The sequence below is a fragment of the Coregonus clupeaformis genome, chromosome 40 (genome assembly GCF_020615455.1).
Source record: "Coregonus clupeaformis isolate EN_2021a chromosome 40, ASM2061545v1, whole genome shotgun sequence".
In the NCBI taxonomy this organism is placed as follows: Eukaryota; Metazoa; Chordata; class Actinopteri; order Salmoniformes; family Salmonidae; genus Coregonus; species Coregonus clupeaformis.
The window spans coordinates 2,992,534-3,018,291 of NC_059231.1; the positions used below are offsets into that span (position 1 = coordinate 2,992,534).

At 46.9% G+C, this 25,758-nt stretch overlaps 1 protein-coding gene across 1 annotated transcript in view; it reads right to left on the minus strand.

Moving 5' to 3' along the window:
• Nucleotides 1-2,880: 2,880 nt before the first annotated feature.
• LOC121554973 (aryl hydrocarbon receptor-like) overlaps nt 2,881-25,758 on the minus strand; it is a 64,768-nt gene continuing 41,890 nt past the window's right edge. Inside the window, exons 3-12 of the mRNA XM_041868709.1 lie at nt 22,190-22,290; nt 19,944-20,033; nt 16,601-16,721; nt 16,277-16,416; nt 15,640-15,842; nt 15,260-15,369; nt 15,014-15,155; nt 6,100-6,931; nt 4,858-5,994; nt 2,881-4,651 (exon numbers count right to left, since the gene is read on the minus strand). Coding sequence (XP_041724643.1) covers nt 4,541-4,651; nt 4,858-5,994; nt 6,100-6,931; nt 15,014-15,155; nt 15,260-15,369; nt 15,640-15,842; nt 16,277-16,416; nt 16,601-16,721; nt 19,944-20,033; nt 22,190-22,290 — 2,987 coding nt within the window. The 3' untranslated portion in view covers nt 2,881-4,540. The remainder of the gene's footprint in view (nt 4,652-4,857; nt 5,995-6,099; nt 6,932-15,013; nt 15,156-15,259; nt 15,370-15,639; nt 15,843-16,276; nt 16,417-16,600; nt 16,722-19,943; nt 20,034-22,189; nt 22,291-25,758) is intronic.

The following is a 25,758-nucleotide window of genomic DNA, read 5'->3' on the forward strand; positions in this document are numbered from 1 at the left end:
TTTGATACAAGAAACCTTATCAACATTTCAAGCCAGGCACTTTGAAAGCTTGAAAGCTTGACACCCATTATATTATAAATCAGCTTGGTGAAGCAAAAAGCATGAGAAAAGTTGCTAAATAAAATTCAAAAGCGAAGCTAAATGTGAATACACTAAAACATATAACAGCTCCCTTTACTATGCATAACGTCCTCTGCCTTATTGAGCTGAGAGAACTGAAATGGCGAGAGCAGCTTGGCAGAAGAGGCCCTCTAGTGGCCCTGGTTTAGTTTCCGCCGTATTCCCCTCACCTGTCTTGTCCTTTCATACGAGCAGAATGAGGAAGTAGGTCAAGGGAAATAAAAGGTGGGCGGCCATATTGATTTAGCCTCAGATGCCTCTCAGGGAGGAGTCAAAGTGATGAAGGGAGACTTCAGTGTCAGGGGAACTTTACAACGGGATGTTCCATTTGTCGAATATGCTGATCAACATGGTGGCCTCGTGGGAAGTTCTATTTCCAGTCCCATGTCTATAGTAACCATGGTTACTATCCTAGACTTCTAGGACATACAGTGCCTAGTGAAAGTCTACACACTCCTTCACATTCAAATGTTATCTTAAAATGGATTTCGGATGTTTTCCTATTGATGTACACAACCTACTCCACATTTTCAAAGTAAAAGAAAAATGATAGAAACTGTTCCTAATTAATTAAAAATAAAACACAAAGATGTCTTGATTGCGTATGTCTTCACACCACATAGTTAATAATTGGTGGAAGCACCTTTGCCAGCCATTAAAGCTGTGAATAATGTTGAATAAGATTCTACCAACTTTGCACAACTCTTAGGGCAACATACTGTGTATCCATTGTTTTTGTCAAAATTGCTAAAGCACAGTACATTTGGTTGGGAATCATTGATGCACAGCAATATTCAACTCTTGTTTCTGATTTAAGCAGATTTAAGTCAGGACTGAGACTGCACCATTCAGGACCACTCAACACCTATTGGAAATGCATACTGGTGTGTCTTTGGAATTTGACTTTGTGTAATTGTCAGGCAGAAATGTAAAACTATATCCCAGGGTTAGGTATTCAGAAGACTGAGGCAGGTTTTCCTCTAACTTTTTACCGGGGCTTTGCTCCTTTTATATTTATTTTGATCCTGACAAACTCCCCAGTCCCTGCCGTGACAAGCATACCCATAACATGATGCTGCCACCACAATGCTTGAAAATACAGAGGATCAACAACATTGCATTCACTCCACATTACTGGCCTGTAAGTGAAAAGAAGGAAGCCTGTGTTAAAATATCCCCTCCAAGTCATCCATTCTGTTTGCAACAAGGCTGTTAAGTAATACTGCAAGACAACATGTCAAATAAATCACTTTTTGGCCTAACTTAAAAACTACAGGCATGGGTCAAATCCAATACAAACCCTCTGTATTTTCAAGTATTGTGGTGGCAGCATCATGTTATGGGTATGCTTGTCACTAGTAGGGACTGGGGAGTTTGTCAGGATCAAAAGAAACATGAAAAAAGCAAAGCCTAGGTCAAAAGTTAGAGGAAAACCCTCAGTCTTCTGAAAACCTAACCCTGGAATAGAGTTTTATTTTTCAGCGGGACAATTACTCAAATTGTAATGCCAAAGACACACCAGAATGGCTTATCAATAGGTGTTGAGTGTTCCTGAGTGGTTCAGGCTTAGTCCTGACTTAAATATATGCTTGACAATCAGAGACAAGGTTTGAATATTGCTGTCAATCTAATGATTCCCAAATTTACTGACCTTAAGCAATTTTGACAAAAACAATGAGTATATGAAGCCCTGAGAGTGTCATGAGCCCTCTCACTCCACCGGGTTACCACCTTAATGTGTTTCCACTATCTTCCACTCTGCTCATCTCTCTCTCTCTACTCAGCCTAACGAGCTCCACCTGTCCCTGCTCTGCTCGGCCCTAATTACTCTGCCAGCTGCGCTGCATTACCCACTAACCTCTCCCAGTATTTAAAGTCCCGTCTTTCAGCTCTCCTTTGTCAGATCGTCTGCAAAGCTCACACCCGGAACCTGTGTGCTCGCGCTTCTGGCTCACCCTTGTTTTGTGACCCCGGACCTGCCTGATTCTTGGATACTCTTCTGCCCCAGGAAAACCAGACCTGCTTTCTGCCATTACGACTCCTGACTACTCTTCGACCCCGGTAACTCTGACCAGCCTTCTGCCTTGCTACTACGTATTTGGATTTCCCTTGAACTGTACTTCTGCCTTGTTTCATCCGCCCCGTTGTGTCTGTGTTTCCTCCCCCCCCAGGACTTCTGGACCACCAACCACCGGCGTCATCGGACGATCGCTGCCACTGGGGGGGCACAGACCCAGCACATTGGACGGGATAACCCCTGGAGCCTTCACTCACTCCCTACTTCCCTTTTCCCTTAAGTTTTAATAAACTTTCTGGTGTGACGCAATTGTGGTCCTCTTGTCGTCTGTCTGAACCGTGACAGAGAGTTGGTTTAATCTTATTCAAAATAATTCACAGCTGTAATGTCTTTCAAAGGTGCTTCCACCGGGGCCACCCTTGTGGCACAGCGGCCTAAGGCACTGCATTGCAGTGCTGAGGCGTCACTATAGCCTCGGGTTCGATCCCAGGCTGTGTCATAGCAGGCCATGACCGGGAGACCCATGAAGCAGCGCACAATTGGCCCAGCGTCGTCCGGGTTAGGGGAGGGTTTGGCCAGCCGGGATCTCCTTGGCTCATCGTGCTCTAGGGACTCCTTCTGGCGGGCCGGGCGCCTGCAAGCTGTCGTCAGTTGGACAGTGTTTTCTCCAACACATTGGTGCGGCTGGCTTCCGGGTTAAGCGAGCAGTGTGTCAAGAAGCAATGCAGCTTGGCAGGGTCGTGTTTTGGAGGACGCATGGCTTTCGACCTTCACCTCTCCCGAGTCTGTAGGGGAGTTGCAGCGATGAGACAAGACTATAACTACCAATTGGTTTGAAAAAAATTACAAACAAAAAAAGGGTCTTCCACCAAGTATTAACTCTGGCCTGCGAAGACATACACAATCAAAACATATTTGTTTTGCATTTATTTTTGATTAATTTTGAATAGATTGTTTAGATCGGTAGGGGAAAAAATCAAATGTAATCCCTTTTTAGATTTAATTTTAAGGCAGCAAAATGTGAAGACTGTGCAAGGGGTGTGTAGACTTTGACTGGCGACTATAAGTCTCCTATACATGCAGTACTAAGACCCACATTCCTCCACAGATGGTATTATGAACAAAAACTCAAGTAAAACATTTTTGCGTATGGCTCAGCGAAGTTTAGATAAAACATTATTTACAAAAGAAAACAAAAACAAAAAAGGGATTGAGTATGATATAGCATTATCAACGTACTAAATGTTTTAACATTTACATTTTAGGCATTTAGCAGACGCTCTTATCCAGAGCGACTTACAGTTAGTGAGTGCATACATTTTCATACTATATCAGACTATTGTTATATTGTAATGACATTTGGATACCAATAGCATTACAAGGGGTATAATCTGAAAGCACAAGTCTATTTGTACACTGCTTCATTCATCTGCAGAACAAGGAAACACAAAGACACACATGCACACTGTACACACAGTCATATTCATCACAGCCATAAACACAGGAGCACTGACATAGTTTTACAAAATATATTTATATAATAATAACAATAGAGGCCATTTCTGTATTTACACTTCATTAGGGTTGCAAAATTCCGGGAACTTTCAATAAATTCCCTGGTTTTCCAGAAATCCTGGTTGGAGGATTCTGGATTTCCTGCTTATTCCCTCCTGATTGCAGGAAGCCTCCAACCGTGATTTCGGGAAAACCAGGGAATTTATTGAAAGTTCACAGAATTTTGCAACACTACACTCCATACATAAATTGAGGATGTTATGCCTTTATTTGTAATCTCTGAGTACAATATCTGTTTTTTGTTTGTTTTTCCATGAGTGAAAATTTGAATTGTGTCCTGTCACCATCCAACTATAACGTAAGAAGAAACAAACGTAAAAAAAAAGAAATGAATACGGCCTGCTTCATTAATATATATATATATATATCACTTTGGGAATTGGGCATGACCCTAAAAAGCCATTATAACACAAGCCAAATTCACCAGTGATGATTCATACTTCATTCATATAATTGAAGTTGTGACTGTTTTTCCACAGCAATCAAAACAAAGGCAAGGCACCAACAAACAAAGCAGAAGAAGACAACACAAAAATACAAAGAAAACCAGTTTCCATTTAAAGTTGCTGCTTTTTGTTCCGTTGCTGACAGAAGTGACAAGTGCTAATCAAAAGAGTCCTTGTATTTCCTGCAAACACTGATATGGGGGAGATGAATGGTGTGCTTGACTAGGGGATGGCTTGTCTTCACGACACCCTCCCTGAGGCGTCTCTTAAGGCAGAGTGTTGCCTTTGAATGCGTACAGATGGATGGATGGATGAATAGATGCATGGATGGCATCCTCCTCTCTTTGTCCACCATTTTTACCCCGGAACATGTGACTCATGTTTAGAAGTCGCAATAGTTGGTTTGGTTGTGCTCTGTAAAGCACATGGTTCCATTGACAAGGGGGGGTAAGGAGAATGTTCCATTGCTGTCTACTACAGGAAGGCTTGGGATCTGTTGGGGGAAAAGTATGACAAATAGAGCCTGGCTTGTTTCATAAAGTAACAATTATTAATATCAAGAAATGACTTCATAACTAGTTAGGGCCCTGAGTTTTCCTAACCACGTGACTTGACCAGTAGAACCAGGTTATGTAGTAAGGAAAACTCAGTGCTCCATCCACAACAGTTACACCACAGGGAGAGAGGGGGCTTAGTTACCTGTGTCTGTCCGACTCTGTTGCATCCAGCCAGGCACTGCTGCATGGCCAGTAGGTCCTCAGGGGTGGTGATGTTGGCCACCAGCGGGTGAGACAGGGAGCTGATTCTGGCATTGTCCTGGATGATGGCTGACGTGCCCACCACCGGCTCACTGGGGCCCCACTGGAAGTAGCAGGATCCCTGGGGAGGACTCTGGTCCTGGTGGTCACCTATCCTTCTCTGGCACACAGACAAAGTGGGGGGCAGCCTGGTGCCATCCACGTGGCTGTTTCCGTTGGGGAGGGGGTGTGAGACATTCTCAAACATGCAGCTGCTGGATGGAGCAGGCTGGCCATTGGCCAATCCCCCCTGCTGGAGTTGGTGGTATAATCCGTTGGTGTTCTGTGGCCAAAGGCCTGTGAGAGGGACTCTTTGGGTCTCTGTGGCTTGACTGTGACAGTCTGGGATGAATCGGTGTCCATTCTGCATTGTTCCATCCTGCATTGTGCTGACGGGGGGTGGCAGCTGCTGCTGCTGGTGCTGGTTCTGGTTCTGGGGCCACTGCTGTACTTTCTGGGTTTTGAGTGACTGAAATGGTGCACTGTTTCCCTGCAGGCAAGCAGTCAGAAGGGGATTCGATTGATTGAGATTGCTAGATTCAATCTGGGGTGAAACAAAGCCATTACTAGGAATCAAGGATGCCCAAGCATCCATCAGAATAGGTGCTACATGGTTGGACTGTGGAACAGAGATCTTCTCTGGTACGTTTGGTGCCATTGCAGCTGGCAAGCCATTATGAGGGAAATGCTGTGGAGGTGGCTGGTTAGATTGGACCTGGCCAGCGATGATCTGAGGGCTTCCCATGTGGTTGTTTGGTGCCTGAGCACAGGATCCAACCATGCTAAACGTGACAGACCCATTCTGGCCTGAGCTGTGTGGGATATTGAGCTCTGGGAGCTCCAGAGAGGGGCTGACGATGTCGTTGAGCTGTAGCTGCTGCAGGGTGGGGATGTTCAGGCCCGTCTGGAGAATCTGGGGGATCTGGGGGCCGAAGTGGGAGAGCCTCTGGGTGCTCTTGAACACCTGCTGTGGTCCTGCCTGGTTCTGTCCTGCCTGAATCTGTCCTGCCTGGTTCTGTCCTGCCTGGTTCTGTCCTGCCTGGTTCTGTCCTGCCTGGTTCTGCCCTGCCTGAATCTGTCCTGCCTGGTTCTGTCCTGCCTGGTTCCGTCCTGCCTGGATCTGTCCTGCCTGGTTCTGTCCTGCCAAACCAACTGCTCTGTTGCCTGTTATCTGACTGTGGCTGATACCATTTAGACCGTTCACTGGGGAGCCATTATGGAAAAAGCTGCAGTTGTTAAGCAACCCAGGCTTGCACTGTCCGGCACCTGTAGGGCTGACCACTCCTGTGAATGGTCCACCCTGGTTGTTGTCGTTGAGCACCCCTGTGAACAGGTTAGGGTTGTTGTTGACCATGGTGGAGCAGTTGGGCTGGTAACCGATCCCCTCGCTGCTCTCCTTGAACAAGGTGTCCTCCACATAAGAGAAGATGTCGTTGGTCATGATGTCATCCAGATCTAGGGGGGTGTCCCCGCTCCCGCTGGAGTCCTGGCTCAGCCTGAGGAGGACGCTCTCCCACTCCATCAGCTCCACGCTCCTCCCCTGCAGCGCCGCACACAGCTCCCCATCCCGCGCCATCTTCTCCAGGGTGTCGATCATGGCCACCAACGCCCCCTCCTGCTTGACCTCCCTGGGGCCGTCACCATCATCATCATCTCCGTCGGGCCCCTGGGCCTCCATGATAGTCTGCCAGGAGTTACAGGCCACGTTGGTCAGCGCTCGGCTGTCCATGAATACCTGGTCTATGGGTAGCTGAGGCTCCTGGGGCTGGGTGTAGATGGACTCGTCCTGCTTCAGTAAGGAGCCCAGCAGAGACTGGGGGTCCAGGGACTCCACCTTGCGGATCTTTGGGGGGTTGGTTTGGAACTCAGTGGCGTCCAGAGTGGGGCCGGTCTCGTACAGCAGGGCCTCCCCGGTGGTGAAGCTGAAGGGCAGCTGCATCTTCCTCTGACGTAGATTCTCCTCTCCCTCAGAATTACTAAAGAGATAGAGAGAGAGAAAATCATATGAATTAATGAATGAATTGACATACAATTACAAGTGGGAAGTTTACATACACCTTAGCCAAATACATTTAAACTCAGTTTTTCCACAATTCCTGACATTTAATTGTAGTAAACATTCCCTGTCTTAGGTCAGTTAGGATCACCACTTTATTTTAAGAATGTGAAATGTCAGAATAATAGTAGAGAGAATGATTTATTTCAGCTTTTATTTCTTTCATCACATTCCCAGTGGGTCAGAAGTTTAAATACACTCAATTAGTATTTGGTAGTATTGCCTATAAATTGTTTAACTTGGGTCAAACGTTTCGGGTAGCCTTCCACAAGCTTCCCACAATAAGTTGGGTGAATTTTGGCCCATTCCTTCTGACAGAGCTGGTGTAACTGAGTCAGGTTTGTAGGCCTCCTTGCTCACACACGCTTTTTCAGTTCTGCCCACAAATGTTCTATAAGATTGAGGTCAGGACTTTGTGATGGCCACTCCAATACCTTGACTTTGTTGTCCTTAAGCCATTTTGCCACAACTTTGGAAGTATGCTTGGGGTCATTGTCCATTTGGAAGACCCATTTGCGACCAAGCTTTAACTTCCTGACTGATGTCTTGAGATGTTGCTTCAATATATCCACATAATTTTCCTTCCTCATGATACCATCTATTTTGTGAAGTGCACCAGTCCCTCCTGCAGCAAAGCACCCCCACAGCATGATGCTGCCACCCCCGTGCTTCACGGTTGGGATGGTATTCTTCGGCTTGCAAGCATCCCCCTTTTTCCTCCTAACATAACGATGGTCATTATGGCCAAACACTTCTATTTTTGTTTCATTAGACTAGAGGACATTTCTCCAAAAAGTACGATCTTTGTCCCCATGTGCAGTTGCAAACCGTAGTCTGGCTTTTTTATGGCGGTTTTGGAGCAAGTGGCTTCTTCCTTGCTGAGCGGCCTTTCAGGTTATGTCGCTATAGGACTAGTTTTACTGTGGATATAGATACTTTTGTACCTGTTTCCTCCAGAATCTTCACAAGGTCCTTTGCTGTTGTTCTGGGATTGATTTGCACTTTTCGCACCAAAGTACGTTAATCTCTAGGAGACAGAACGCGTCTCCTTCCTGAGCGGTATGACGACTGCGTGGTCCCATGGTGTTTATACTTGCGTACTATTGTTTGTACAGATGGCTTGGGGGTAGAAGCTGTTGAGAAGTCTTTTGGACCTAGACTTGGCACTCCGGTACCGCTTGCCGTGCGGTAGCAGAGAGAACAGTCTATGACTAGGGTGGCTGGAGGAGTCTTTGACCATTTTGAGGGCCTTCCTCTGACACCGCCAGGTATAGAGGTCCTGGATGGCAGGACTAGACTATGTACGCATTCCACGCTGCACCTGGTCCAATCCTTTATATGACAAATGTGACAGAAGATCCCACCACCAACGGACCAAGCAGCGTGGCCAGGAGGAGATGACACCCTGGACACAGGTGGGGAAGACATTTTGGACATGGGAGGAGATATTAGCCGGTAAAGGACCCTCTGCAAAGGAAGAAGCCAAGGCAGGAGAGGATCAACGGCGATGCCGACGGTGCCGACCGCTAAGGAAGCCCAAGAGGCAGCCCCAATAAAACAAATTGGGGGGGGCACACGGGGTGGTGGGCGAAGCAGCAGGAGGCCCTGAAAGACCTGCAGCTCAGCACTCTGAGAGAGGAGACCACCACCTTACGGGGGCTGAAAGAGAAGAGGGAGCAGGAGCTCTCCCTTCAGAAGGAGGCGCTGCAGGAGGCCCACAGGGAGAAGGAGTCAGTGGATGCACGGAGAGAGGAGCTGGCTAGGCAACAGGAGGAGCTGAGGGAGGAATTAACACTAGAGAAAAGGAGAACGCAGTCCTTAGAGCCGAGGCTGGCGGAGCCAGGTTTCAGAGTAGAGCCAACTCCCCGCACTCGCGTTAAGGAGCGTGGGACCATACAGGCACCCTGTTATGCTGTGATACGCACTGTATCTCCAGTGCACATTCACAGCCCGGTGCGCTTGGTGCCCGCGCCCCGCTCTTGCTGGGCTAAAATGAGCGTTCAGCCAGGACGGGTTGTTCCTGCTCCTCGCACCAAACCAGTGGTGCGTGTCTCCAGTCCAGTCCACCCCGACCTATCATCACTGTAATGTGTTCTTAGGGTGTGAGTATGGGGTGGTACCAAGCAGAAGGACTAAAGGCAGGAGAGGGTTGGCGGTTTTTGGGAATATGGGTGACCATGAGCTGCATCATAGTCTTGGTATGTCAAGATCCACCACCACCTCGCACCAATTACGCTACGGCCTTACCATTATTAAGAAATAAAAGGGAAGCGACCCGACATACTGACCGTCAAGGACGAGTGATCTTCCAGATGAACAGCGCCGGAGAAGATGGCTGCCGTTTTACAGCCCTCTAACCAATTGTACTATTATGTGTGTTTTTCCGCGTTATTTGTAATTTATTTTGTACATAATGTTTCTGCCATCGTCTCTTATAACCAAAAAGAGCTTCTGGATATCAGGACAGTGATTACTCACCTCGTATTGGACGAAGATTTTTTCTTCAACGAGGCGGCCGCGAAGGATATCATACAGACACCCGACAAGGCCCAAATCCCCGTCATTCGCGTGAGGAAGAGACGGAGATATCGTGGACGTAGATCGGGGTGCCTTGTAAGGATCCGACGGCGAGCGAGTAAACTGCCTCTTCCATCAATCCTATTAGCCAACGTTCAATCATTTGAAAATAAATTGGATGACTTAAGATTACGGTTATCCTACCAACGGGACATTAAAAACGGTAATATCTTATGTTTCACCGAGTTGTGGCTGAACGACGACATGGATTTCATACAGCTAGCGGGCTATACGCTACATCGGCAGGATAGAACGGCTGACTCCGGTAAGACAAGGGGTGGCGGTCTGTGTATATTTGTAAACAACAGCTGGTGCACAAAATCAAATACTAAGGAAGTCTCGAGGTTTTGCTCGCCTGAGGTAGAGTATCTTATGATAAGCTGTAGACCACACTATTTACCAAGAGAGTTTTCATCTATATTTTTCATAGCTGTCTATTTACCACCACAAACCAATGCTGGCATTAAAATTGCACTAAATGAGTTGTACAAGGCCATAAATCAACAGGAAAACGCTCATCCAGATGCAGCGCTCCTAGTGGCCGGGGACTTTAATGCAGGGAAACTTAAATCCGTTCTACCTAATTTCTACCAGCATGTTAAATGTGCAACCAGAGGAAAAAAAACTCTAGACCACCTTTACTCCACACACAGAGACGCATACAAAGCTCTCCCTCGCCCTCCATTTGGCAAATCTGACCATAACTCTATCCTCCTGATTCCTGCTTATAAGCAAAAACTAAAGCAGGAAGCACCAGTGACTCGGTTAATAAAAAAGTGGTCAGATGACGCAGATGCTAAGCTACAGGACTGTTTTGCTAGCACAGACTGGAACATGTTCCGGGATTCTTCAGACAGCATTGAGGAGTACACCACATCAGTCACTGGCTTCATCAATAAGTGCATCGATGATGTCGTCCCCACAGTGACCGTACGTACATACCCCAACCAGAAGCCATGGATTACAGGAAACATCCGCACTGAGCTAAAGGGTAGAGCTGCCGCTTTCAATGAACGGGACTCTAACCCGGACGCTTATAAGAAATCCCGCTATGACCTCCGCCGAACCATCAAACGGGCAAAGAGTCAATACAGGACTAAGATTGAATCGTACTACACTGGCTCTGACGCTCGTCGGATGTGGCAGGCCTTGAAAACTATTACAGACTACAAAGGGAAGCACAGCCGCGAGCTGCCCAGTGACACAAGCCTACCAGACGAGCTAAACCACTTCTATGCTCGCTTCGAGGCAAGCAACACTGAAGCATGCATGAGAGCACCAGCTGTTCCGGATGACTATGTGATCACGCTCTCCGTAGCCGATGTGAGTAAGACTTTTAAGCAGGTCAACATTCACAAGGCCGCAGGGCCAGACGGATTACCAGGACGTGTACTCCGAGCATGTGCTGACCAACTGGCAAGTGTCTTCACTGACATTTTCAACATGTCCCTGACTGAGTCTGTAATACCAACATGTTTCAAGCAGACCACCATAGTCCCCGTGCCCAAGGATTCTAAGATAACCTGCCTAAATGACTACCGACCCGTAGCATTGACGTCTGTAGCCATGAAGTGCTTTGAAAGGCTGGTCATGGCTCACATCAACAGCATTATCCCAGAAACCCTAGACCCACTCCAATTTGCATACCGCCCCAACAGATCCACAGATGATGCAATCTCTATTGCACTCCACACTGCCCTTTCCCACCTGGACAAGAGGAACACCTACGTGAGAATGCTATTCATTGACTACAGCTCAGCATTCAACACCATAGTGCCCTCTAAGCTCATCACTAAGCTAAGGATCCTGGGACTAAACACCTCCCTCTGCAACTGGATCCTGGACTTCCTGACGGGCCGCCCCCAGGTGGTAAGGGTAGGTAACAACACATCTGCCACACTGATCCTCAACACGGGGGCCCCTCAGGGGTGCGTGCTCAGTCCCCTCCTGTACTCTCTGTTCACCCATGACTGCATGGCCAGGCACGACTCCAACACCATCATTAAGTTTGCCGACGACACAACAGTGGTAGGCCTGATCACCGACAACGATGAGACAGCCTATAGGGAGGAGGTCAGAGACCTGGCCGTGTGGTGCAAGGACAACAACCTCTTCCTCAACGTGACCAAGACAAAGGAGATGATTGTGGACTACAGGAAAAAAAAGAGGACTGAGCACGCCCCCATTCAAATCGACGGGGCTGTAGTGGAACAGGTTGAGAGCTTCAAGTTCCTTGGTGTCCACATCACCAACGAACTATCATGGTCCAAACACACCAAGACAGTCGTGAAGAGGGCACGACAAAGCCTATTCCCCCTCAGGAGACTGAAAAGATTTGGCATGGGTCCTCAGATCCTCAAAAAATTCTACAGCTGCACCATCGAGAGCATCCTGACTGGTTGCATCACCGCCTGGTATGGCAACTGCTTGGCCTCCGACCGCAAGGCACTACAGAGGGTAGTGCGTACGGCCCAGTACATCACTGGGGCCAAGCTTCCTGCCATCCAGGACCTCTATACCAGGCGGTGTCAGAGGAAGGCCCTCAAAATTGTCAAAGACTCCAGCCACCCTAGTCATAGACTGTTCTCTCTGCTACCGCACGGCAAGCGGTACCGGAGTGCCAAGTCTAGGTCCAAAAGACTTCTCAACAGCTTCTACCCCCAAGCCATAAGACTCCTGAACAGCTAATCATGGCTACCCGGACTATTTGCACTGTCCCCCCACCCCATCCTTTTTACGCTGCTGCTACACTGTTAATTATTTATGCATAGTCACTTTAACTCTACCCACATGTACATATTACCTCAACTAGCCGGTGCCCCCGCACATTGACTCTGCAACGGTACCCCCCTGTATATATAGCCTCCCTACTGTCACTTTATTTTACTTCTGCTCTTTTTTTTCCTCAACACTTTTTTGTTGTTTTATTTTTACTTTTTTTGTTAAAAATAAATGCACTGTTGGTTAAGGGCTGTAAGTAAGCATTTCACTGTAATGTCTGCACCTGTTGTATTCGGCGCATGTGACCAATAAAATTTGATTTGATTTGATTTGATCTACAAAATAGGAGTCAGAGAAGGGTGGGGAGTAAGATTCAAAATTAGGATTAGGGATCTTATCAGGACGGATAAGCAAGCAACGTGGGATTATAAAATCCCATTGTATTTATGTTCAGCTCCATCGGCGGATTGTTCCTGGGCTCAGGTATTTAGACATACTGGGGGACGGAGAGATGAGACGGGGGGGGCTGGACGTCCAGATGGAGGATAAGAAGGTATAACAACATCCCCACGGAGATGGTAGTAACGATAGTAAAGGTCACTAAAGAGGACATGAAAAGAACTTACTGGGCTTGCGCGGACGAATACGGACGGGATACTTGTCTAAGATTACATTTGATGGAGTCAAAAGATATGAAGGGCACAGGTACTGTCATTAATCCATTAATAGCAATAGACCGAGTAGATCAGTCAAGGGATGACGGAGTCAATTCGACTAACCCGTCCACTATGAAAGATTTTCTCCTCCAAGAATGGAACCAAGGGGAAGTGGAGGGGGTCCCTGATGAGAATCGCTGGTTAAAGTGGATGAAGTACACCGCTAGGGCCTTGGGGAGACCAATTGTTATGTATGCTCCATTGGGCGACCGACAATGTTGACCGACCCAATGCCAAAGGCAATGTTTCCCTGTGTATTAGACTTGGGGTCCAATCAAAAAGAGCCCAATTGCACAGGGATTGGGCTGGCAAAGTTGACTTACTCGGCCAGCCCACCTAGATTAACTTTAACTCCTGGCGAATACCAGTGTTACAGACATAGAAATGGCACCCGTAACTTGGGTGATTTTGATGGCTGTAAGGAGATAATTAATGTGACTGATTTAGATAAGGAAGGGAGGGGAAAAATTATGAACCTTACCATCCCTCTGACTGATGTGTGGTGGGCATGTACTAACAAAGGGAGCATTTGACAGACATTACCAGAAGGATGGGTGGGTACTTGTGCACCAGTATTGTTGGTCCAAACCTGTAAGAATTAGTCATCAAAGACCAGTGACAGGAAGAATAATCAGGAGGAGGAGAAATATAGGTCAGGAAGGAAATAGCCCAGTTTGGATAGATGGTATAGGCATCCCCAGGGGTGTTCCAGACGAATACAAAGCTATGAATCAAATATGGGAGGGTTTTACCACAACATTTTTCTGGTGGGTGACAATAAACAAAAATGTGGATTGGATTAATTATATCTATTACAACCAACAACGATTTATTGACCAGACTAGAGATGCAGTAAAGGGGATCTCCGAGCGATTATCCGCCATCCCGCTCATAACTTAGTAGAGGTTGGTTCTAGATCAGGCAGAAAGGGCCGGTGTCTATAGAATGACAACACCCTAACAACACCACACTGGATGGGACAGTCACCAGAGCTCCAGAGCTCTTACAGAATTAACTGCACTAAGTGAAGAATGAACTGAGAACTCAGAAGTTAGTACATCGTGGATAGGGTGGTTTGATGAAATGTTTGGTAAATGGAAAACCATAGCAGCCACCATCTTAGGAGCGGTCAGTGTTTGTATGGGTATTCTTGTATTATGTGGTTGTTGTCTTGTTCCCTGTGTCCGAGGATTGGTGAGTCAGGCGTTGATGAAATGCAGTATCTAAACAATGATGAGAGATGGACTGACTCCGGACTCTGACCAGGGGAATGTGAAAAACGATCCTCCAGGCTTGGTGGATGACGAGGATTTGGACCCTGAAAGACCGCAATTGGATGAAATGTTTATTAGTTCTGACGTAATCTCTGAGATTAATCATGCTTGTAAAATACATTTATCCTGAATGTGAAAACATTTAGTCAAAGGGGTGGATTGTTAGATTAATTTGTATTTTAAGAATAATGACTAAATGATTTCACCCCAAGTACAGTATAAATGTGTGAACGGTGTTAGAGCTATAATGTAGTGGCAACCCACTAACAGAGGGGGGCGGGACTAAACATTCCAGGGTGAAGGGGACTGAGAAAAGGGGTTAAAAAAAGCCTCCTAAAGGTGGGCGGAGCAAAGTGCCTTTGTGTGTCAAGGGGTATAAAACAGTATGTATGGGTTTTTGGCGCCAGAGCTCTCCATGAATAAAAATACAGATCATTCTTGCTGGTTGTGGACCTTGAATCATTTATGATTAAAACCAGAGCCTTACAACCTCTGGTAATGATTCAAGCTTAGGTTGAATTAGAGATAGAAATTCTCGTGACATGGTTGAAAAACGAGTTTTAATGACTCCAACCTAAGTGTATGTAAACTTCTGACTACAACTGTATATGTTTAATTAATGGATATCAATTTACAATCATTTATTTTGAGACACAATGAAATGAGAGTAAATAATGATGCAGACGGATGTATATTAAAATATGAATTACTCACAGTAAAGCTCTCTGGCGTGCGATGATGAAGTCGGGCCTTCCTCCTTTGTAGACGAGCCTGGCGTTTGCCTGGACCCAGACCCAGCACCCAGTCTTCTGCAGCAGTCTGAACGTGGTCAGACCACTCTCTCCTGTCTTAATCACTGAGGCAAGAATATTCATACCATTAGATAAGCATACAAAAATATTGATCAAACAAGTAATCGCTAGAGAGTTATTATGAACTATGAAGAAATAGTCAACTTACTTCTGACGTGGTTGTCTGCACAGTACATCATATCAGCAGCGTGGATGAACTGATACCCAGAGCCTCTCATACACAACTCCATCTCTGAGTATCCCAGGACAACCTTCCCCCTGTAGAGAGACAACAGGGCAGGCCACACCATGTTAGCGTTAGTGGAAAGTACAGAACATTACACATCATGTTCACCTGTGAAGTCATCCCTCAAAACATGTTGAATAGAAAAAGTGAAATAGTGACATTTTAAAAACAGTCCCAGTTTGATCAAGTCCTACATTTGATCAAGGCTCTTAGAATAAATACTACCATACTTCCTTCCTAAATGTAGGCCTAGCCTGCCAACTTGGACTGAGTGAGAATTAGTTTCAGGCCTTTAGAGTCACCTGGCATCGACACCCGTGGGGGTGAAGTCAAGCTTGTGTTTGGTCTGGAAGAAGATTGTCTTGGTCCTGATCTCTAATATGGACGGGGTCTGGACAGGGGTGGCGATGGTGAACAGGCCCAATCTGGGCTGGCTGAGCGTCCCGTCTTCCCCCAGCATGCTCTGGCCATGGAGGAACTTCAGACGCCCCTGGAAGTTCAGAGCCTGGATATGAGGAGAGCAAAGGGATGTTAGACTCTGAAACTTCGCTAGTGATTGATCTGAAACTTCGCTAGTGATTGATCTGAAACTTCGCTAGTGATTGATCTGAAACTTCGCTAGTGATTGATCTGAAACTTCGCTAGTGATTGATCTGAAACTTCGCTAGTGATTGATCTGAAACTTCGCTAGTGATTGATCTGAAACTTCGCTAGTGATTGATCTGAAACGTGGCTAGTGATTGATCTGAAACGTGGCTAGTGATTGATTGTATAAAAAGCTTTGCCAAACTTTGCCAAGATCCACCACTCATGTCATACTGTCATATTCTTCAACAGTGCTGGTGTGTGTTCTTTTGGCACAATACAGTGTATGAAGTACTTTCTGTTGACAATAAAAAGTGGATGTTTTCTCTACAGCCCTATAGATGAGAGACTCACCAGGAAGCCAGAGGAGTTGTCCAGGAGGCAGCGGAAGCGACACACAAAGTTCCTCTCCAGGAAGGAGGAGTTCTCTGGGGGGAGCTGCTCAGGGTTATAGCTCACGATGTTCCTGGTGATGTCACTGCTGCTCTCCATGCCTGAACATGTGGTGAAAGATTGTGAAATGAGAGCTTATCATCAAAAACATGGGCCAAATCATAACTTGAAATAAACACACCTAGCTCGAACATGCTCCCATTGACTTCAATCGATGACGTACACTAAAATCCACTGAAAAAACGACCCAAACTGTCCACAACCCATTCCCTCCAGGTCACTCACCGTCTCCTCCCTGCTCTGGGTCAAAGGCCTTGGGGTTGAGGGCAAAGTGAAGCTGTCGTCTGAACATGGCTCTGTCGTCTGTGTGGATTAGCTCAAACACACTCTGGTGGACCACATCTGACTACAGACAGACAGAGAGAGAAGGCAAACTCAACTCCATTAAACTTATGTCTAGTTTATCACTATGGCTGTAGCCTCCATTATTATGGTAGACGCATAATAATAATGGTGTCTACAAGCCATATTAGGACTACTTAATGACGTGTACTTCACACGTAGTCTCCACTGGAATGGACAACTAATAGGACTTTAGTAGGACTTGCAACTGTGTTGCCCACCCCTGGAAAACTATAACGGCAATTGTAACAGACCTCAGCTTATGAAGTCTTACGAAAGCACGTCTGTTATTAAGCAAACAAACCCTGAAGCCAAAAGTCTGAAGTGGGCGCTGGACACTGTTTGTTACTGGTTTCATGTGATTCACTTGTTACTTAGAAGTTTCTCTCAGAACAAAATGAACTACGTGGTTTGTGGTCAAAGCCAAAGTGGACTCTTGGAAGCTGGAAACGACAGAGTAACATCACATTGCACATAGACCATCAGTCAGACGACGCATTTTCCCTTGGTCAAACTGAATTAACTGAAACAATGAATTTCTGCTGAAAACGAATGTAGGGATGTAGCTCAGTTGGTAGAGCATGGTGTTTGCAACGCCAGGGTTGTGGGTTTGATTCCCACGGGGGGTATGAAAACAACAAAAAAATAATGTATGCACTCACTAACTGTTAGTCACTCTGGATAAGAGCGTCTGCTAAATGACTAAAATGTAAAAAAAATGAATGTGAATGGCTTTGAAAGAAACATAACCCTAACTATAATCCAACTTCTATACTGTTGGTCTTGTGATTCATGGCCTAAGTGGAAAACCCTGTGTGTAAACCCTGTGTGTCTGTTGTGCTGATCACCCTGTGGGGACAGTCCATGAGTGACAACTCATAAAGGGTCAAAGTAAACTACAAAGCAGGGTATTAAGACCCACAGTTACCTGTCAGCACTGAAAATACCCTTTAGTGTATAAATGTAATGAAGGGGACAACCCATAACTATATTGGTTGGGGAGAACAATAACTGTAAAGCCGGTATGATTATTCATCATCTTTGATCTATTTTTGTTAAAAGACGTCCCGGTTCTATGTACAGTATGCTTGGTTGCAAGTTACTACAACATTGGCTACTTAGGGTTAGCCACATATTTTTCCAAATGTACGCCTCAGGTCTGTGTTAAAGGTCTGTAATCGTAAAATCTGGATGTGGCAGCAATGACAGAGGACCAAAGCATTACCGCAGCTGCGCGTCACTTTCTTGTGGGCTTTGTGGAACCATATAGATGCAGCAGAGATAATAACAGACATTTCTTGTTAACAAACTATAGTTTTGGCAAGTCGGTAAGGACATCTACTTTGTGCATGACACAAGTAGTTTTTCCAACAATTGTTTACAGGCAGATTATTTCACTTATAATTCACTGTATCACAATTCCAGTGGGTCAGAAAGTTTACATACACTAAGTTGACTGTGCCTTTAAACAGCTTGGAAAATTACAGAAAATTATGTCATGGCTTTAGAAGCTTCTGATAGGCTAATTGACATTATTTGAATCAATTGGAGGTGTACCTGTGGATGTATTTCAAGGCCTACCTTCAAACTCAGTACCTATTTACTTGACATCATGGGAAAATCAAAAGAAATCAGCCAAGACCACAGAAAAGAAATTGTAGACCTCCACAAGTCTGGTTCATCCTTGGGAGCAATTTTCAAACACCTGAAGGTACCACATTCATCTGTACAAACAATAGTACGCAAGTATAAACACCATGGGACCATGCAGCCGTCATACCGCTCATGAAGGAGACGCGTTCTGTCTCCTAGAGATGAACATACTTTGGTGCGAAAAGTGCAAATCAATCCCAGAACAACAGCAAAGGACCTTGTGAAGATGCTGGAAGAAACATGTACAAAACGATCTATATCCACAGTAAAACGAGTCCTACATCGACATAACCTGAAAGGCCGCTCAGCAAAGAAGAAGCCACTGCTCCAAAACCGCCATACAAAAGCCAGACTACGGTTTGCAACTGCACATGGGGACAAAGATCGTACTTTTTGGAGAAATGTCCTCTGGTCTGATGAAACAAAAATGGAACTGTTTGGCCATAATGACCATTGTTATGTTTGGAGGAAAAAGGGGGATGCTTGCAAGCCGAAGAATACCATCCCAACCGTGAAGCACGGGGGTGGCAGCATCATGCTGTGGGGATGCTTTGCTGAAGGAGGGACTGGTGCACTTCACAAAACAGATGGCATCATGAGGAAGGAAAATTATGTGGATATATTGAAGCAACATCTCAAGACATCAGTCAGGAAGTTAAAGCTTGGTCGCAAATGGGTCTTCCAAATGGACAATGACCCCAAGAATACTTCAAAAGTTGTGGCAAAATGGCTTAAGGACAACAAAGTCAAGGTATTGGAGTGGCCATCACAAAGCCCTGACCTCAATCCTATAGAACATTTGTGGGCAGAACTGAAAAAGCGTGTGTGAGCAAGGAGGCCTACAAACCTGACTCAGTTACACCAGCTCTGTCAGGAGGAATGGGCCAAAATTCACCCAACTAATTGTGGGAGGCTTGTGGAAGGCTACCCAAAACGTTTGACCCAAGTTTAAACTTTTTTAAAGGCAATGCTACCAAATACTAATTGGCTCTCTGTGCCTTAGAACGTTGATCTGGTTAACAACATGTTATCTTGGCTCTTTGTGTCTCAGAAGATTGATCTGGTTAACAACATGTTTCTCTTGGCTCTCTGTGTCTTATAAGGTTGATTCTCAAAGGGATTCAACTATCCAGAGCAAAGATTCAACAAAAGCCAATTTTATCCCCCTAATTCCTACATTTACTGCTACGGCTGTTCCCTGGTAATCTGCTTTCTCCATTCAAATGTCTTGTCTTTGTATCTCAATATCAATCTTCATGATAATTCTCTCTTTTTTTCCAGCAGGGTTTTATTAAGAGAGATTATTCAGTGATGACGACTCCGGTTTACAGATGTGATGTTGTTACAGTTGTGTTATGTTACATATATGATGTGATGTCCCATGTGTCTCAGTTGGTAGAGCATGCGCTTGCAACGCTAGGGTTGTGGGTTCGATTCCCACTATGATAAAGTACGAAAATGTATGTACTCAATCCCATAAATCGCTCTGGATGAAAGCATCTGCTAAATGACTAAAATGTCAAATGTAAACGTTGTTACACTTGTGTTATGTTCCAGATGGTGTAGTAGTTACCTGATGGAAGCCCAGGTAGTCTTGGATAGTAGCAGAGGCATAGAACACATGTCCCTCAGCTGTGACCACCATCACAAAGCCATTCAGAGCCTGCAAGACCAGATACAATGTTAATACAGTAACGCACACTCAAACACCAATAATCCTCTCACTATATAACACATCACACTTTCACTGCTCCAGACGAGCTACATAAACAAACGCATCAATTTGTGTTGCATTAAAGAAGACATTTTGTTCATCTGGGGGTTTTATAATCTGGAAACCTGTTTATGGTGGGGGGTATTATAATCTGGCAACCTGTTTACTACGGGGGTATTATAATCTGGCAACCTGTTTACTATGGGGGTATTATAATCTGGAAACCTGTTTATGGTGGGGGTTATTATAATCTGGCAACCGGTTTACTATGGGGGTATTATAATCTGGCAACCTGTTTACTACGGGCTATTGTAATCTGGCAGCCTGTTTACTATGGGGGTATTATAATCTGGCAACCTGTTTACTATGGGGGTATTATAATCTGGCAACCTGTTTACTATGGGGGTATTATAATCTGACAATCTGTTTACTATGGGGGTATTATAATCTGGCAACCTGTATACTACGGGGGTACTATAATCTGGCAACCTGTTTACTATGGGGGTATTATAATCTGGCAACCTGTTTACTACGGGGGTATTATATTCTGGCAACCTGTTTACTACGGGGTATTGTAATCTGGTAACCTGTTTACTATGGGGGTATTATAATCTGGCAACCTGTTTACTACGGGGTATTGTAATCTGGCAACCTGTTTAATATGGGGGTATTATAATCTGGCAACCTGTTTACTATGGGGGTATTATAATCTGGCAACCTGTTTACTACGGGGTATTGTAATCTGGCAACCTGTTTACTATGGGGGTATTGTAATCTGGCAACCTGTTTACTATGGGGGTATTGTAATCTGGCAACCTGTTTACTATGGGGGTATTGTAATCTGGCAACCTGTTTACTATGGGGGTTTTATAATCTGGTAACCTGTTTACTATGGGGGTATTATAATCTGGCAACCTGTTTACTACGGGGTATTGTAATCTGGCAACCTGTTTACTATGGGGGTATTATAATCTGGCAACCTGTTTACTAGGGGGGTACTATAATCTGGCAACCTGTTTAATATGGGGGTATTATAATCTGGCAACCTGTTTACTATGGGGGTATTATAATCTGGCAACCTGTTTACTACGGGGTATTGTAATCTGGCAACCTGTTTACTATGGGGGTATTGTAATCTGGCAACCTGTTTACTATGGGGGTATTGTAATCTGGCAACCTGTTTACTATGGGGGTATTATAATCTAGCAACCTGTTTACTATGGGGGTATTATAATCTGGCAACCTGTTTACTACGGGGTATTGTAATCTGGCAACCTGTTTACTATGGGGGTATTATAATCTGGCAACCTGTTTACTACGGGGTATTATAATCTGGCAACCTGTTTACTACGGGGTATTATAATCTGGCAACCTGTTTACTATGGGGGTATTGTAATCTGGCAACCTGTTTACTACGGGGTATTGTAATCTGGCAACCTGTTTACTACGGGGTATTGTCATCTGGCAACCTGTTTACTATGGAAGTATTGTAATCTGGCAACCTGTTTACTACGGGGTATTGTAATCTGGCAACCTATTTACTATGGAAGTATTGTAATCTGGCAACCTGTTTACTACGGGGTATTGTAATCTGGCAAAATGTTTACTTATTATCACAGATCCCTCTGCATTGACTGATGATCATATCAGCCTCCATCATGAGAGGAATAACAAACATGCCAGGCATTGCTTGGTGTGAAAATGTACCTGACATCTGAGTAAACAGTGTGCTAGAGCACTGGGGGAGCATTTGCTTTGTTTAGCGTAGCAAACCATGACCAGGCCTTGGCATGAAGTACCAGGACAACCTATTTCACCTGTCAGAACTTCCTGCTAAATGGATGGTCCTGGATTATAACTCAATCCACCTGGATTAACAAACACATGAACAATGTCTGGGTCTTTACCTACTCGTCTGCCAGTCAGTAGTCTCTCATGAATTTAAACATTCAAAACTGGCCAGCGCCCACAGAAGATTTGGTTCTGGGCGCTGAGATGTCTGTCAGTCAGTCAGGACATTTACACACTATGGGCCCAACCCAAACTGCACCATTCTGTGCTTTTCTGAACTGCTCTCTGTCTGTCTGTACTGTGCCGCGTTGTACCTGGAGCAGTAGGTCCCCCTCGGAGAAGTGTGTGGCGTTCATCCCATTCATGTTCAGCCCATTCCCACTGGGAAACAGGACACTGCTTTTCTTCATGGTTGCTGCAGACACAGAGGGAGAACAACAAGCTCACATCAGCACGCTATCCTGAAAGCAATACGCACAGAAACTGGGCTCTCTGGGGTTTGGACATTTGGCACTTTCACGTGCCTTTCTTTGTTTATGTGCCCATCTCTCTTTCACCTTTTTTCACTCTGGCTGCCGCTCATTCTGTCCTTCTTCCACACTTCACTCCCTCTCCTATCTCCTTCACTCCCTCTCCTTTCTCCTCCACTCCCTCTCCTTTCTCCTCCACTCCCTCTCCTGTCTTCTTCACTCCCTCTCCTGTCTCCTTCACTCCCTCTCCTTTCTCTTTCACTCCCTCTCCTTTCTCCTCCACTCCCTCTCCTGTCTTCTTCACTCCCTCTCCTGTCTTCTTCACTCCCTCTCCTTTCTCTTTCACTCCCTCTCCTGTCTTCTTCACTCCTTCTCCTTTCTCCTTCACTCCCTCTCCTGTCTTCTTCACTCCCTCTCCTGTCTCCTTCACTCCCTCTCCTTTCTCTTTCACTCCCTCTCCTTTCTCCTTCACTCCCTCTCCTGTCTTCTTCACGCCCTCTCCTTTCTCCTTCACTCCCTCTCCTGTCTTCTTCACTCCTTCTCCTTTCTCCTTCACTCCCTCTCCTGTCTTCTTCACTCCCTCTCCTTTCTCCTTCACTCCCTCTCCTGTCTTCTTCACTCCCTCTCCCCTCCTTCACTCCCTCTCCTGTCTTCTTCACTCCCTCTCCCTCCTTCACTCCCTCTCCTGTCTTCTTCACTCCCTCTCCCCTCCTTCACTCCCTCTCCATACTTCTTCACTCCCTCTCCGCTCCTTCACTCCCTCTCCTTTCTTCTTCACTCCCTCTCCTGTCTTCTTCACTCCCTCTCCTGTCTCATTCACTCCCTCTCCTTCTCCTTCACTCCCTCTCCTTCTCCTTCACTCCCTCTCCTTTCTCATTCACTCCCTCTCCTTTCTCATTCACTCCCTCTCCTGTCTCCTCCACTCCCTCTCCTTTTTCCTTCACTCCCTCTCCTGTCTCCTCCACTCCCTCTCCTTTCTCTTTCACTCCCTCTCCTGTCTCCTCCACTCCCTCTCCTTTCTCCTTCACTCCCTCTCCTTTCTCCTTCACTCCCTCTCCTGTCTCCTCCACTCCCTCTCCTGTCTCCTTCACTCCCACTCCTTTCTCTTTCACCCCCCATCTCCTTTCTCCTTCACTCCCACTCCTTTCTCCTTCACTCCCTCTCCTTACTCCTTCACTCCCTCTCCTTTCTTCTTCACTCCCTCTCCTCTCCCTCCCATTAGAGAAACGGGGATACCTAGTCAGTATCTGCATTTAACCCAACCCCTCTGAATCAGAGAGGTGCGGGGGGCTGCCTTAATCCATGTCATCAGCACCCGGGGAGCAGTTGTTGTTGGAGGTTAACTGACTTGCTCAAGGGCAGAACGGAATATTTTTCCCATGTTGCCGGCTCGGGGGTTCGAACCAGCAACCTTTTGGCCCAATGCTCTTTCCTGCTAGGCTACCTGCCTATCCTCACTTCCCATCTCCCTCCCTCTCACTGCCCCATCTCCCTCCCTCTCACTGCCCCATCTCCCTCCCTCCCACCCTCTCCCTCCCTCCCTCCCTCTCACTGCCCCATCTCCCTCCCTCCCTCCCTCTCACTGCCCCATCTCCCTCCCTCCCTCCCTCCCTCTCACTGCCCCATCTCCCTCCCTCCCTCCCTCTCACTGCCCCATCTCCCTCCCTCCCTCCCTCTCACTGCCCCATCTCCCTCCCTCCCTCCCTCCCTCCCTCTCACCACCCCCATCTCCTTCCCTCCCTCCCTCTCACTGCCCCATCTCCTTCCCTCCCACCCTCTCACTGCCCCATCTCCCTCCCTCCCTCCCTCTCACCGCCCCATCTCCTTCCCTCTCACTGCCCCATCTCCCTCCCTCTCACTGCCCCCCATCTCCCTCCCTCCCTCTCACTGCCCCATTTCCCTCTCTCCACTCCTCTCAACTATTCTACTGGCTTCCTTCGAACCAGCAACCTTTTGGCCCAACGTTCTTTCCCGCTAGGCTACCTGCCTATCCTCACTTCCCATCTCCCACCCTCTCTCTCACTGCCCCATCTCCCTCCCTCCCTCCCACCCTCTCACTGCCCCATCTCCCTCCCTCCCTCTCACTGCCCCATCTCCCTCCCTCCTTCTCACTGCCCCATCTCCCTCCCTCCCTCCCACCCTCTCACCCTCTCACTGCCCTCCCTCCCTCCCTCCCTCCCTCTGTCCCATCTCCCTCCCTCCTACCCTCTCACTGCCCCATCTCCCTCCCTCCCACCCTATCACTGCCCCATCTCCCTCCCTCCCACCCTATCACTGCCCTCCCTCCCCTCCCACCCTCTCACTGCCCCATCTCCCTCCCTCCCTCCCTCTCACCACCCCATCTCCTTCCCTCTCACTGCCCCATCTCCCTCCCTCTCACTGCCCCATCTCCCTCCCTCCCACCCACCCATCCTCTCACTGCCCCATCGCCTTCCCTCTCACTGCCCCATCTCCCTCTCTCCACTCCTCTCAACTATTCTACTGGCTTCCTTCGAACCAGCAACCTTTTGGCCCAACGTTCTTTCCCGCTAGGCTACCTGCCTATCCTCACTTCCCATCTCCCACCCTCTCTCTCATTGCCCCATCTCCCTCCCTCCCTCCCTCCCACCCTCTCACTGTCCCACCTCCCTCCCTCCCTCCCTCCCTCCCTCCCTCCCTCTCACTGCCCCATCTCCCTCCCTCCCTCCCTCCCTCTCACCCTCTCACTGCCCTCCCTCCCTCCCTCCCTCTGTCCCATCTCCCTCCCTCCCACCCTCTCACTGCCCCATCTCCCTCCCTCCCACCCTATCACTGCCCCATCTCCCTCCCTCCCACCCTATCACTGCGCTCCCTCCTTCCCTCCCACCCTCTCACCCCCCTCTCACCCTCTCACCCCCTCTCACTGCCCCATCTCCCTCCTTCCCTCTCACTGCCCCATCTCCCTCTCTCCACTCCTCTCAACTATTCTACTGGCTTCCTTTCCCCTTTCATACCTGCTTCACTCGTCTGCCAATCATCCCTCTCTCTCATGGCCTGTTCTGTCCTTCTCTTCCTGTCCTTCTCTTCCTGTCTTACTCTTCTCTACTCTGTCATTACTCATTGATCCTCCACACAACCCTATCTGTGTCCCGTCCTCTCCTGGACAGAAACACAGAGTTTGTCTCTAAGACAAGGCTTACGTGATTCTACAGGACACAATCATTCCTGTCTAGTATTGCTCTTCCGTCCCTGTAGTGTATTTCTTCATCCCATCCCTGTCCCCGTCCCATCCCTGTCCCCGTCCCTGTACCACAGCCAAACAGAGTGGGATTAGGAGACGCTGAGTGAAAACAACTGGCATGTGTAAGATTACGTCATGAGAGATGGTTCTGCTCTCACTCAATGGGTTTGAAGCCCTACCACCGACTAAATCTAGTTTTTCTGCTTTCCCCTAA